The sequence below is a fragment of the Leptonychotes weddellii genome, chromosome 6, assembly GCF_054177405.1.
Source record: "Leptonychotes weddellii isolate Sample4059 chromosome 6, ASM5417740v2, whole genome shotgun sequence".
Taxonomy (NCBI): Eukaryota; Metazoa; Chordata; class Mammalia; order Carnivora; family Phocidae; genus Leptonychotes; species Leptonychotes weddellii.
In genome coordinates this window covers 61,018,918-61,033,320 of record NC_138374.1, presented here as the reverse complement: position 1 = coordinate 61,033,320, position 14,403 = coordinate 61,018,918, and the positions used below count along the sequence as shown (strand labels likewise).

Below are 14,403 nucleotides of genomic sequence, written 5' to 3'. Positions count from 1 at the left end.
GGATCATAGATTTAGATGTAAAACATAAAACTATAAATTTTTGGAAGAAAACAGGAGAAAATCATCATGACCTGGGGTTAAACATAGAGTTCTTGGAAATCACCAAAAGCATGATTCATAAAAGAAAAAAATAGATAAATTGGACTTCCTCAAAATTAAAAACTTGGCTGTGTCAAAGACAGTGACAAGAACAAGAGACAAGCTACAGACTGGGAGAGAATATTCATAAGCCATATCCTACGAAGAACTTGTATCTAGAATGTAAAATGAACTCTCAGAGCTTAATAAGAAAACAACCCAATTTAAAAACGGCACAGGACTTGAACAGATACTTTACCAAAGAAGATATAAGGTATTACAGAGATGTTCACATCATTAGCCGTTAGGGAAATGCAAATTGAAACAATAGTGAGATATCACAATACACCTATTACAATGGCTAAAATATAAAATACTGACACCACCAAGTGCTGGCAAGGATGTGGAGCAACTAGAACTCATACATTGCTGATGGGAATGCAAAATGGTACAGCTACTTGATTTTCGCTTTCCAATGAAGTTGAAAGACACTTGCCATTATGACCCAACAATTCCATTCCTGGCTGTTTACCTCATAGAAATTAAAACTTAAGTTTACACAAAAAACAGTATATGAATGTCATAACAGCTTTATTTGTGATAGCCAAAGGTGGAAATAACCCAAATGTCCTTTAACAAGTGAATGAATAAACAAACGGGTTTCATCCGCAGAATGGAATACTACTCAACAGTAAAAAAGGAATGAACTCTTAATACAGCAACAACCCAGATGCATCTCAAAGACATGCTGAAGTGAGATAAGCCAGTGCTTAAAGGTTACATTCTGTATGATTTCATTTGCTTGACATTCTCAGAAAGACGAAACTATAATGATGGAAACTGGTTACCGGGGTTAAGATGGGGGAAAGATGTGATTATTAAGGGATAGTTAGCACTAGGGAGTTTGGGATGTTTACGGGACTGTGCTGTGTCCCTATATTGGTGGTAGTTACATGGGTCTATACAAGTGTTAAAATTAATAGAACTGCACAACAAAAGGAAAAGAAAGTCAATTTATAGTCTGATAATTTTTAAAATATAAAAAGGAGGGGTTTTGTCCCCCCTAATTTATGTTAAATAGTAAATTCCCCTAGTTTCTTTTTATCAGTGTCACCAGACTCCCAGTTTCAGGGTCCTTTTTACTGTGATTGCCGAGTGTTATGATCTCGTTTCAAGGCTGTTGCTGTCATGGTTGCCACCAGAGAAGGATCCATCCGCTATTGGCCAAGCCTTGCCGGTGAAGATATCTACACAGAGACCTTTGTAGATTTGGGAGGTGATAAGACTTACAGTTTCCTAACAGCAGTGCAGGTATATGATGGGTTTTCTTTCATATTTATTGGAAAGCTGTGATTTGGCTTGGGAGTGATATGTGAATGACTAAAAATTGTTTTGGATAGACCACACAGGCCAGAGAGGGATCAAAAAGAGGCAAGAGAAGAATGTAAGGGTCTAGGAGTTGAACAGTTTGACAAAGGAAAGCCCTTCTAGGACTCTGAAATACCAATATTAGGTCGTAGCCCATGGTATTCATTTCTTTCAGAAACATTTTCTGACAGTGACTTAGAAACCCTTAGACATTATGAAAAATGGCTTGCTAATGTACACTTCGCAAGTTTACCAAAGAACAAAATGTGATACTTGATTTGTTGAACCTGCAATGTGGTGAACCTGCAGTTTAAAAATCAGAATTAAAAAAACACCACTCAATTAAAAAAACAACCAAAGTTTCTCTATGTAGAATTAATAGTATCACGTATTAGTATCATGTAATAGTATTCATAATTAAATCATTTTAGTAAAATGACTCTTTTTTTATTCTTTTAGATTTGTTTTAAGGTACAGATGATAGATGATTTGTTTCTGTATCAAAGCATTTTGTGTTAATGTTCTTTATCTTAGTTATAGATGCATAACTTATTTACAATATTTGTTCATAGGGAGGAAGTTTTATTTTGTCCTCATTGGGAAGCCAGCTGGTTCGGCTGATACCTGATAGTTTAGGAAAGATTCATCAACACGTTCTGCCTCAAGGACAAGGCATGCTTTCAGGAATTGGTCGGAAGGTCTCTTCTCTTTTGGGAATTTTATCTCCAAGTAGTGATCTCATCGTAAGTTGATAAAATGATTTTGTTTTACAAGCTTGTTTGTTCATGAAATCAATAAGTTGAAAGTTTCCTACGAAGTTGGTATTGCCTCCGTATGAACACTAGCGTATATGAAGTAAAACTTTAGATCTTTTCAGTGAAGCATTTTTATCGTGATCAAATGAGTTCATACTAATCCTCTCACAAACCCTGTAACTTTAATAATCTTAAATCATACAGATTCTCTTATATGTACATTCCTTGAATTAAAACTGTTATATAAAATTACAAATGTGTTTAAGGACCAGTTTTGCTTTTTGACTTAACCAAAAGTGTGTTCTCCACTCCCATGACTCTGGCTATTTGTGTGGATGACTCAAATCTAGATCTGTCAGCTGGGCTTCTGCCTCAGGCTCTGGAATAATGAAGGGAGGCAGATGGGAGTGAACCTGGAGCATCTACTCTCTGCTAGGGGCTCTATATTTGTTATCTCGAGTAATATGATGACCTGTAACGTAGAGTGCTTTCTCCCCAGTTTGCAGATGAGGAAATAACCTCAGTGACATTTATGTAAACTGCCTGAGGTTGCACAACTACTCCACGGCAGATACGTGCCCAACTTCTTTGATTGAAAGCACATTTTCTTCTCACTGTGCTGTTTCCTTCTTTTTTTTTTTTTTTTTTAAGATTGTATTTATTTATTTGACAGAGAGAGATAGAGAGCTGAACACAAGCAAGGGGAGTGGCAGAGGGAGAAGCAGGCTTCCTGCCGAGCAGGGAGCCTGATGCGGGGCTTGATCCCAGGACCCTGGGACCATGACCTGAGCTGAAGGCAGAAGCTAAACAACTGAGCCACGCAGGCGCCCCTGTGCTGTTTCCTTCTAATTGAGGTTGCTCTCATCATCTGCTTTCTTGATGGTCTTCGAACCTACAGCCTAACATGTCTAAAAACAAATTGCTCATATTCCCTCTTCTCTCACATTTTCTACACCAAAAGTGTGTATAAAACTCATTTCTCTTTTGGCCTGTTTATTTCTGTTCATGACCTGTCACTTTTTTCAGTGACCCCGGTATAAACTCTTCATTGTGTATGTGTTTGTGTGTGTCTCCCCAGCTATAGCAAATTCCGTACTTACCAGGCACTATAGATTTGACTTCTGTCATGTCTCATTTTCATCCCTATCTTTTACTTCCATTGTTAAGCCCTAATCTGCACTCTTGGTAAATTTCCCCTAAGCTCTTGGTGCCAGTTCAATTTACTCTCTGTTGGCTCCCTTATCCCATTAGTGGCCAGAAACATGGTGACAGGAGAAATGGAGAAGATTAGGGCTTTAACTCAAAATAGTCGGGTGCCCAACTAAAAACATAACTGTACTTCATAACCAAGTATATACTTGAAAAGGTGAAATAATCTGTCTGCAAACTTACCATTTTCGTTTTCCTATAACACAGCTCTTGAGTTCAGAAGCCATTGATAATATCTTGTTTACTGGGTTTACAAACTCACATTCAGGACTTTGCTCCATGTCCCTAATTTTTCATTTGAGCATTATTTCTACTTCTTTTCTAGTTATAGTCTACATTCCAATGTAACAGGACTACTTGTTGTTCTCTGAAAGACCTTATAACTTTCCCACAACTATACTCTTCGTGGGCTGTCTGCTTTTGTATTTCTGCCTATGGAAATCTTACCTTGCCTTCAAGGTCCATTTTAGGATCACTCCTTTATTTGAATACTAAACAAAGAATTCCGCTAGGATTACTAATGGAATACTTATAAAATATATCAAATTTAAGTTTCAGAAAAGTAGTTCATTCACATTAGAACTTAAAAATCTATAAATGTAACTTTTTTCTTCTCTCCTCTCCATACAGCTTTCAAGTGTCCTTTGGGATAGAGAGAGAGCAAGCTTTTATAGCCTGACAAGTTCAAACATCAGTAAATGGGAATTAGATGATTCTTCAGAAAAACAAGCACATAGTTGGGATATAAATAGAGCCCTTAAGGAAAACATTACTGATGCTATTTGGGTAAGGAAAAATAATATTCATCTTTGTAATTCACACTTTTGAGTATATGAGAATGCTCGTTTCTTTAATTGTTTTATTTATTAGAACATATTTCAATGCAGTGTAGCTTTTAGCAATCAGATAAGCAGAAATAGGGCGTTCAACCCCTAGAAATATTGGAGCTCACTGATTCACTTAGTAGTTTTTAAAATGCATGTATTATTTATTCAGTAACTATTTGAACTGTTCAGTAGGTGCTGGGAATACAAAGGTGAAAAGAAATGATCCTTACGCTCATGGAGCTTATGTTATTGATATTTTCATATAGGGATCTGAAAGTAACTACGAAGCTATTAAAGAAGGGGTCAACATTCGGTATTTGGATTTGAAGCAAAACTGGTAAGCAATTAGTTTGTCATCAAGAATATAGGTAGTTGTTTGGAAAAATAATGTTTATTGTAGAATGATGAGCAGTCTTGCTATCGTTCTTCTAATGCTATTCTCATCATACTTTTATACCTTACTAAATGGTTTTGTGTCCTTTTCTAGAGATGCTGGTTCATTTGAGAAATATAGGCAGCTCTCAGCTTTCAGCTGCATATTCTTATATTAGTTGTCTGCCCTAGTTCGAGACTCATCTTTCCTGCTCTTATGGCTGGAGCTTCTCTTTCTTCACACTGAGAGATGCCCTCCCTGCTGCTGTGTGTACTCCATGCTGCCATCCTTCCCTTCTCAGTGGAGATACCAGACATACTTCTCCAGCCCTTTTGCTTTAGTAAGCCTATGTTTGTGGTGATACAGAAGAAGGGAAGGTACGGTGAGGTTTTGTCTTGGCAGTACAAGTGAGAACTCACTTAGGGTTTGTATTCACAGTGAATTTCCTTTTAGAGACAATGCTCCAAGTGGCGCTTAAGATCCTAGGTTAGTCTGATAAAGTTAATTTATCCTGTGTTATTATTTAGTTTTAATACCAAAGGTCATATGGAACTTAAAAACCATTTGTAACATGGCTTCCATGAGAAAGTTCATAATGAGTACAAATATATGACTTGTCATTCTTCAAAACACAACTTACTAGAAGTTAAGAGCAATTTTTATGTGTTTTAGAGTAATTTAGTTTATTTAGTAGAACAAATTCTACTTATTTTTTGGAAGGATATTGCAGTTCTGCTGTATAATTTTTCTTAGGCTCTTGAGAATGTCAGTAAGATCCTTCTTTATAGTTTCTGAAAACCTTATAGGAACTATCAAAGAGGTAAAAATAATAGTATATATTTAATTTCCATAAGTGGCTTAATTAAATATAGTTTATGTGTTTTCATGTATCTTTACCAGACTTTCAGAAATTTAGAACTGCTGCTAGGACACAGCCCACGTGGGCATATGATGCAGACATTTTCACATAGTTTTCAGAATGGAGATGTGGACTGAAAAGAGAAGAGAAGCGTGCTTAAGAATTGCTGGACTGGGTCAGAGACCAGGCTCCTCTCCCTCATTGTTGTCATGCTAACAAGATGCTTGTGGGGCTTATGAGACACAGCTTTTGTTCTCCTAGTGATCCATACAGAGTGTCCATATCTGCACCTTTCTTCTATTTAAGAATAGGGTTTGTCTTCCTGATGCTCACTGATGCTCCTTGATCTTTTGCTCGTTTTGGCCGGGTTTGCAACCTAGGCATATATTTTCAGGGAACAGGCTTATAAATTCTTTTACTAGATTATTACTGAGCTCAGATAGCCTCGTTTTAGATGTGAAATTGGATTTTTTACGTCTTAAGTATATTATCTTGTATATAGTCATGTAAAAATTTATTGTTAAATTTTTACTAGTTTGCAAAATTTAGATTATCTACCTGTCATCTCTGCTACCTAAAATTGCTTCATGTTTTTTTTTTAAGTGTGAAGATGTTTTTATAAAGATGTCAAATAAAACTGGTCTAGCACCACTCTCTAAGGAATTCTATTTGTTAGACATGTCTCCATGACTCAGTGGCACCCCCATGATAGTCTTTAGAGTAACCTCAATACAGAGCCTTATCCTAGGTATAATCAACTCTGCCTCTCTCCTTGGTACATTCAAGACCACATTCTCTGGGACCTCACTTGGTTTCTTTTTTTGTTTGTCTTTGTCTTTTTGGCTGTACTTTTCATCTCTGACCTGTTTATTTTGTAACTGGAAATTTGTACCTGTTAATCCCCTTTATCTATTTTGCCTATCCCCTCAGCCATCTCCCATCTGGCAACTAAGAGTCTTTTGTTTTTCTGTTTGTTCATTTGTTTTGTTTTTAAGATTCCACATATAAGGGAGGTCATATGGTATTTTTCTTTCTGTGTCTGATTTATTTCACTTAGCATAATACCCTCTAGTTCCATCCATTTTGTGACAAATGGTAAAAATGTCTTTTTTATGGCTGAGTAGTATTCCATTGTGAGTGTGTGTGTGTGTGTGTGTGTGTGTGTACACTATATCTTTATCCATTCATTTCGTTGATGAGCACTGGGGTTGTTTCCATGTCTCAGCTGTTATAGATAATGCTGCAATAAACATAGGGGTGCATATATATTTTCAAATTAGTGTTTTTGTTTTCTTTGGATAAATACCCAGTAATGGAATTACTGGATTGTATGGTATTTCAATTTTTAATTTTTTGAGAAACCTCCATACTGTTTTCCACAGTGACTTCACCAGTTTGCATTCCCACCAACAGAATGTGAGGGCTCCTTTTTTCTCCACATCCTCACCAGCACTTGTTAATTCTTGTCCTTTTTATTTTAGCCATTCTGATAGGTGTGAGGTGATATCTCATTGTGGTTTTGATTTGCATTTCCCTGATGAATACTGATGTTGAGCATCTTTTCACATGTCTGTTAGCCATCTGTATGTCTTCTTTAGAAAAACATCTATTCATGGCCTCTGCCTATTTTTAAATCAGGTTGTTTGGGGTTTTTTTGGTGTTGTTGTGTAACTTCTTTACGTATTTTAGATATTAACCACTTATCAGATATATCACTTTTGAAATTCCATTCAGTAGGTTTCCTTTTTGTTTTGTTGATAGTTTCCTTTACTGTGCAAAAGCTTTTTATTTTGGTGTAGCCACAAGAGTTTGCTTTTGCTTTTGTTTTGCTTGCCTGAGGAGACATATCCATAAATAATGTTGTTAAGGCTGATGTCCAAGAGATTACTGCCTGTGTTTGCTTTTAGGAGTTTTATGGTTTCAGATCTCACATTTAGGTCTTTAATCTATTAGTTCCTTTTTATGCAAAACATTCTTCTATATCCTGTATTAGCTCTTTAGGTCACTGCCAGTATGTTACAAGTTTGGGCCAGTATTTTTGGATTCCTTTCAAGAGTCCAAGTAGAAATGATAAGAGTCCAGGAGCTGGGTGAAGATCACAGTGGAAAAAGAAATGAGAGCCATGTTAGGATTGCTTGATTTGGAGTGATGTCATTTAGTCACTAGCTGGGTTTCATTTTTTTTTTTTTTTTCTGTTTCTTGTTTTTAGTTGTCAGTAGAGGGCGCTTGCCCCCCATTAATATTTCTGAGACTTGAATGAAAGTTACTGATAATAAATACTACTGAATGTTTTGGAGGGGTTGAGATTAGAGACCATTTAATTCTTTGTTGAGGGCAACAGGTTTGTTTTTTTTTTAAAGATTTTATTTATTTGACAGAGACACAGTGAGAGAGGGAACACAAGCGGGGGAGTGGGAGAGGGAGAAGCAGGCTTCCCGCGGAGCAGGGAGCCTGGTGTGGGGCTCGATTCCAGGACCCTGGGACCATGACCTGAGCCGAAGGCAGATGCTTAACGACTGAGCCACCCAGGCGCCCCGAGGGCAACAATTTTGATAGACTTAAGAGAAACATATAAGCTTTAAGATAGAAAAATGTTTGTTTTCACATTGAAGTTTCTATAACTGATTGTTAAAAGTAGAAACAAAATGTTCCTCTGGACCAAAGTAAGCTTTAAAGAACAGATTAGGCCAGGGTTTGGCAGCCTTTCTTTGAAGGGCCCCAAACTATTTTAGGCTTTGAGGGCATGTGGTCTTCACTGCAGCTATTCTACTCTTATCAATAATAGCATGAAAGCATCCATGGACAATACAGAAATGAGTGGGCATGGCTGTATTCCAGTAAAGCTTCATTTATAAAAACTCACTTGGGCACAGTTTGGCCTGAGGGCTATGCTTTGCCGGTCCTGCATTTGATGATTTGTTGATCTTTGTTTAAAGTCAGATTTATTGAGCTGTATTTTATATACAGTAAAATTCACCTGTTTTAGTGTATAATTTAATGAATTGACAAATGCAGACTCATTGGACTGTAAGACACAATCACGATATGGAATAGTTCCATCACCCCCAAAATTTCCTCATGTCCCATTGTAATCAAACCCTCCTTCACTTTCAACCCCTGGCAACTATTGATGTGTTTTCAGTCCCTGTAGTTAAACTACATTGCGTTCTTCTGAATGCCCTATAAATGGGATCATACAGTATAAAGTCTTTCGAGACTGGCTTCTTTCACTTAGCATAATGCATTTGATGTGCCTTCAATAGTTTCTTCCTTTTTACTGCTGAGTAGTGGCACACTCTGTAGAATTACCAGAGCTTGGGGCGCCTGGATGGCTGAGTCAGTTAAATGTCCCGACTCTTGATTTCAGCTCAGGTCATGATCTCAGGGTCATGGGATTGAGCCCTGCATTGGGCTCGTGCTCAGCTCAGAGTCTGCTTGGGATTCTCTCTCTCCTTCTGCCCCTCTCCCCACTTGTACTCTCTTCTCTCAAATAAGTAAAATCTTTAAAAAAAAATTACCAGGATTTATCTATTAAGCAGTTGAAGGATATTGGGCTTCCAGTTTTAGGTAATTATGAATAAAGCCACTTTAGCTATTTGCACACAGGTTTTTGTGTGAACGTAAGTTTTTATTTTTAAATATCTAGGAGTGGGATTGCTAGGTCATATGGTTAGTATCTGTTTATAAGAAACTGACAAACTGACTTCCAAGAGGCTGCAGATCTTTCTTTTTCATTGATTAGTGATGGGCTCCTGATTTTGGCAGCCGCATGGCACCCAGCAGACAATCCATGTCTCATTTATTACTCTCTGATAACAGTAGAAGATAATGGCCACCAAATGTCTGATGCGGTAACTGTAGAAGTCACTCAGTATAATCCACCTTTTCAGGTAAGATTTCTATCTGTAAATTAAATTACAAATGACAATAACGTACTGAATTGTTTGTCCTAACCGTTGTAGGGTCAGGTTCTTTTGAGAGATTCACCTGTAGGGCTTGGAAATATTTTTAAATAGCTGGTTTTTAGGCATTGCATTTTGTTTGCCATCTGAGGCTCATTCCTTTGCACAGCCTTAGCTAAAGAGAGATGAGAGTGGAAGCAGCTGATAGCAAGCAGTTGTTTAATATTGTAAATATTGTTGAATAATGATGATGTTCATAAGGAAAAAAAGCTTAACTGTAAATTCATTTCATTTAGCCTTATATAGTATAGTATGTAATTTTGTTAAGTCTTTATTCTTAATATGACTGTAACTAAATACTGTAAGGAAATCGTTTAATTTGTCCTTTTGTTTCAAAGAAACCTTATAGTTCTGATTATGCAAGAAAAACATGCTCAGTGTTAAGATTTGTCAGGCAATGCAAAAGAGGTGTAAAGAAATAAAATTACTTCTTTAATAACAAACAGTATATATTTTTAACATTTGCTGATTTCATTTAATTAGGTCATATTTCTATTTCTGCTTCTGATTTTATCTATAAACAAATTAACTCAATTTTCTTGTGCTTGGTATCTTCACAGTGAAGTAAGAACCAAAATGTTCACCAGGGGTCACTTATAAAGTATTTGCCAATTTTAAATCAATAATAAATTAATCTTTTTTTCTGACATTTTTTATAGGCTTTTAGTTAAAATCTTAACCACCATGGGATTTTCAAAATTTGCTGATTATTTACAACTCGACAAATGATTTCTCTTAATTGATGTTTATAAACTTACCCTGTCATATTTTGTAAATCATCTAGTGTTTAGGTTTTGACAAGGACAGTCTGAATTATTTTATCACTTTTATGAGATAGTGTATAAAAATATAAATTACAAAATTACACAAACAAGTATTTTTGTTTTAATTACCATTATGTGTAATCTGACGTTTTTCAGTCTGAAGACTTGATCATGTGTCGGTTGATGGTCCCAAACTTTTCAAATCAGACTGCCTATCTGTATACTGAAAGTGCTGTCTATGTGTGTGCCACAGGAACTGGGAAGTTTTCTCTCCCTCGGGAGAAAATTGTCTTTAATACACAAGGTACAGTATCAGTTTCAGAAAGGATGATTAATGACTCGTTAGTCATTCTTAGCAGTTTTTATTCTCTTTCTGTAAGTGTTGTTTTAAACATGCCTCCAGGTGTTATTGAGACAGTCAGTACCAGAGCAGTAGTAGCTGAAGTCACAACCCTACTGAAATACCAATTCCCAAACTGTTATATTTATGGTCAAAAAAATAGTAATGTTTTCCCCCATAAGAGGCCAGGAAGCAAAACTCTGACACTAAGAAAAGTAATTGTTTATTCCTGGTTAGGCTAATTTATTCTGAGATGATGTTCTTTAAGTAAGTTTGTCCAGACCCCTAGCTAAGAAGAATCCCAGGTGCTGGACTCATGCAAGGGGGCTGGAATGACGGCAGAGGGTTGGGGGAGTCAGCCAGGAGTGAAAAAAAAGCCAAGCAGGCAGTTTAATCAGGATTTTTATCTAAAGAGATCGGACAGAGGGCAAAATCCAAGTGAGGCAACAGGATGGAACCTAGATTTTCTAGTTTCAACGCAAGAGCCTTGACTTTTGGTAGGGAGAATGTTAATAAGGAATTGAGCAAGCTGAGACTTTTCTTCCCTTCTCCATTGACCTACTTAATACATAAAGATAGAAAGAGGGCAAGAGGACTCCATTGGATTGAAAAAGCTGTCATTCTGAGTTTTGCAGAATGAATAATTTTCTTTTTGGTTTATTATACTCACTGCTATTTGGAAGGCTAGTTTTTATTTCCCAAACTGAAGGACACAGAGCCTGCTATTTCAAATAGCAACAGGTTCCTGACATTTGATTTGGAATTAAAAAGCTGAGTTCAAAGTAGGAGGAATATTGTAAAGGGAAAAAAAAGTTCTTAGTGTATCAAGATGATTCTCTGCTTAGGGGGTAGATTTTAGAAAGCATTTTTTTGTTATGTATGTCTGTATTTTTCTTTCTTTTAGGAGACAGTATTTTAGGAGCTGGTTCCTGCGGTGGTTTTCCTATCCTTTTTTCTAGAAACAGTGGGTTGGTGTCTATTACTTCAAGGGAAGGTGTGTCCATATTAGCAGAAGATCTTGAAGATTCCCTAGCATCTTCAGTTGCTGGACCCAGCAATGAGGTAATGTGGTTCCATAAGATTTTAAGATTTTTATCAGGGTTATTTCCCACAAATGTTTTAGTTTAACAGTTTTAAAAGAGTTGTGATGAAAACATAATTCTTTTACCTCCCTCATCTCCTTTGTCCTCCTTTCCAGAAGTAGCTCCTTTTAAGTCTTGTAGCTGTTTCTGCTGGTATTTTTCTCCATATTTCTAAGTAATATCATGTGTTGCCATCTCTTAATTCACCAATATTAGACATCTGTTGATTTCCTATTACAGAAGATAAGGATTTAGGGTAACTTATAGTCCTCCCTCTGCCTTTATCATCCCCCTATAAATTTTTTTCCTTTAATGACAGTGTGAATGTTACTTATGGTTCACTGAGTCAAGTAATATGCTGATTACATTTCCTTCATTACTCAGCTTTATGTGACTCTTGGAGTGTTTAATGGACTAATTTTATATTTGCTTTCACTCTTCTTTAATATCTGGCCCAACTTCTCACAGCCTCCAGGAGCTCTTTAAATGCCTGTCAGTATGGTTTTCCCCATAGTCAAATCTCTAGAAACTCTGCATCTACTGTCATCTTGGAACTTTCCTTTTCATAGTCCACAAATCCCCACCAGGACCTGTCCCTGCACCACACACACCAGTTTGCTTGTCTCCTCTCTGCTCTGTCATTGCCATTCCTTCTGGTTTCCATCTTCATGTGTTGTAGTTGGAATCACAGGTGTTCAGGTGGTTGCACTTCTTGCTATTGTGGGATGATTTTGACAGGGAGAGTGGGAAAAAAAAACTTTTTTTTTCTCTCATGTTGAAAATGAAGTACCCTGATCTGGAGATTTGTATCATTCTCTTATAGGAGACTAAAAATAATATCATTTGGGGTAATTTACACTTGAATAGAATGTGAACTATATAGACTATTTCTTTTTTTTTTTTTAAGATTTTATTTATTTGACAGAGAGAGACACAGCGAGAGAGGGAACACAAGCAAAGGGAGTGGGGGAGGGAGAAGCAGGCTTCCCGCGGAGCAGGGAGCCCGATGCGGGGCTCGATCCCAGGGCCCTGGGATCATGACCTGAGCTGAAGGCAGACGCTTAACAACTGAGCCACCCAGGCGCCCTATATACTATTTCTATAATTCAAAATTAAAATGATAGTTTCAACAGAAAGTAACAGTTTTTTTTACTTTTATTCCTTTGTAGTCATGTGATTTTTATAATATTGCCTTATATTCTGAAGCTATGTTATTCTTCTTTAAAATTTTTTCTAAATCCTTGTTTGAGTTTGAAATCAACCATTATTCTTAGTAATACACAATGAAATGAATTGTGTAAGAGCAAACCTATAAAAGGTTGTGCGGGTTATGATGAAACCCCCAGATAATTTTACGCAAAATATAATCCCTGTCAATCCATATTATTTATTTTTATTTTTATTTTTATTCCAGTGTAGTTAACATACATTGTTATACTCGTTTCGGGTATATAATGTAGTGATTCAATAATTGTATAAATTACTTAGTGCTCATTATGATAAATGCACTCTTAATCCCCTTCACCTATTTCACCCATCCCCCACTCACCTCCCCCCTCTGGTGACCACCAGTTTTTTCTCTATAGTTAAGAGTCTATTTTTTACTTTGTCTCTTTTTTTTTCTTTGTTTACTTTGTTTCCTAAATTCTACATATGAGGGGCGCCTGGGTGGCTCAGTTGTTAAGTGTCTCTCTTTGGCTAAGGTCATGGTCCCAGGGTCCTGGGATCAAGCCCCGCATCGGGCTCCCTGCTCCTCGGGAAGCCTGCTTCTCCCTCTCCCACGGCCCCTGCTTGTGTTCCCTCTCTTGCTGTGTCTCTATCAAATAAATAAATAAAAATCTTTAAAAAAAAATAAATTCCACCTATGAGTGAAATCATATGGTATTTGTCTTTCTCTGACTGACTTATTTCACTTAGCCTTTACTCTCTAGATCCTTCCATGTTGTTGCAAATGGCAAACTTTCATTCATTTTTATGGCTGAGTAATATTGCATTGTATGTATATATCACATCTTCTTTATCCATTCATCTATTGATGGACACTTAGGCTGCTTCCATAATCTAGCTATTGTAAATAGTGCTGCAATAACCATAGGAATTCATAATATATTTTTGAATTAGTGTTTTTGTATTCTTTGGGTAAATACCCAGTAGTGGAATTACTAGATCATATGATAATTCTGTTTTTAATTTTTTGAGCAATCTCCATACTGTTTTCCACAGTGCCTGCACCAGCTTACCTTGTCACCAAAAGTGTACAGTGGTTCCTTTTTCATCCATATCCTCGCCAACACTTACTGTTTCTTCTGTTTTTGACTTTAGCCTTTCTGACAGGTGTGAGGTAATATCTCGTTGTGGTTTTGATTTGCATTTATTATATCTAGAAAAGTGTTGCTGCAGCCAGTGTCAGAGAAATTATTGCCTTTGCTCTCTTCTAGGATTATTATGGTTTCAGTTCTCACATTTAGGTTTTTGTTTTGTTTTGTTTTAAAGATTTTATTTATTTATTTGACAGAGAGAGAGAGACAGCGAGAGCAGGAACACAAGCATACTTTGTAGTATAACTTGGTATCTGGGATTGTGATACCTCCTCCAGTTTTTTATTTTTCAGGATTCCTGTGGTTATATATACCTTTTTTTTTTAGCTTTGTTTTTAATTGTTATGTTAATCACCATACATTACATCATTAGTTTTTGATGTAGTGTTCCATGATTCATCGTTTGTGCATAACATCCAGTGCTCCATGCAGAACCTGCCCTCTTTAATATCCATCACCAGGCTAACC

General features: G+C 36.7%; 1 protein-coding gene across 1 annotated transcript in view; it reads left to right on the top strand.

Annotated features, from left to right (window-relative positions):
• NUP133 (nucleoporin 133) overlaps nucleotides 1-14,403 on the top strand; it is a 62,082-nt gene that overhangs the window by 7,757 nt on the left and 39,922 nt on the right. The window contains exons 5-11 of the mRNA XM_081824241.1: nucleotides 1,255-1,389; nucleotides 2,019-2,189; nucleotides 4,041-4,196; nucleotides 4,504-4,574; nucleotides 9,212-9,359; nucleotides 10,352-10,499; nucleotides 11,440-11,597. Of these exons, the coding sequence (XP_081680367.1) occupies nucleotides 1,255-1,389; nucleotides 2,019-2,189; nucleotides 4,041-4,196; nucleotides 4,504-4,574; nucleotides 9,212-9,359; nucleotides 10,352-10,499; nucleotides 11,440-11,597 (987 nt within the window). The remainder of the gene's footprint in view (nucleotides 1-1,254; nucleotides 1,390-2,018; nucleotides 2,190-4,040; nucleotides 4,197-4,503; nucleotides 4,575-9,211; nucleotides 9,360-10,351; nucleotides 10,500-11,439; nucleotides 11,598-14,403) is intronic.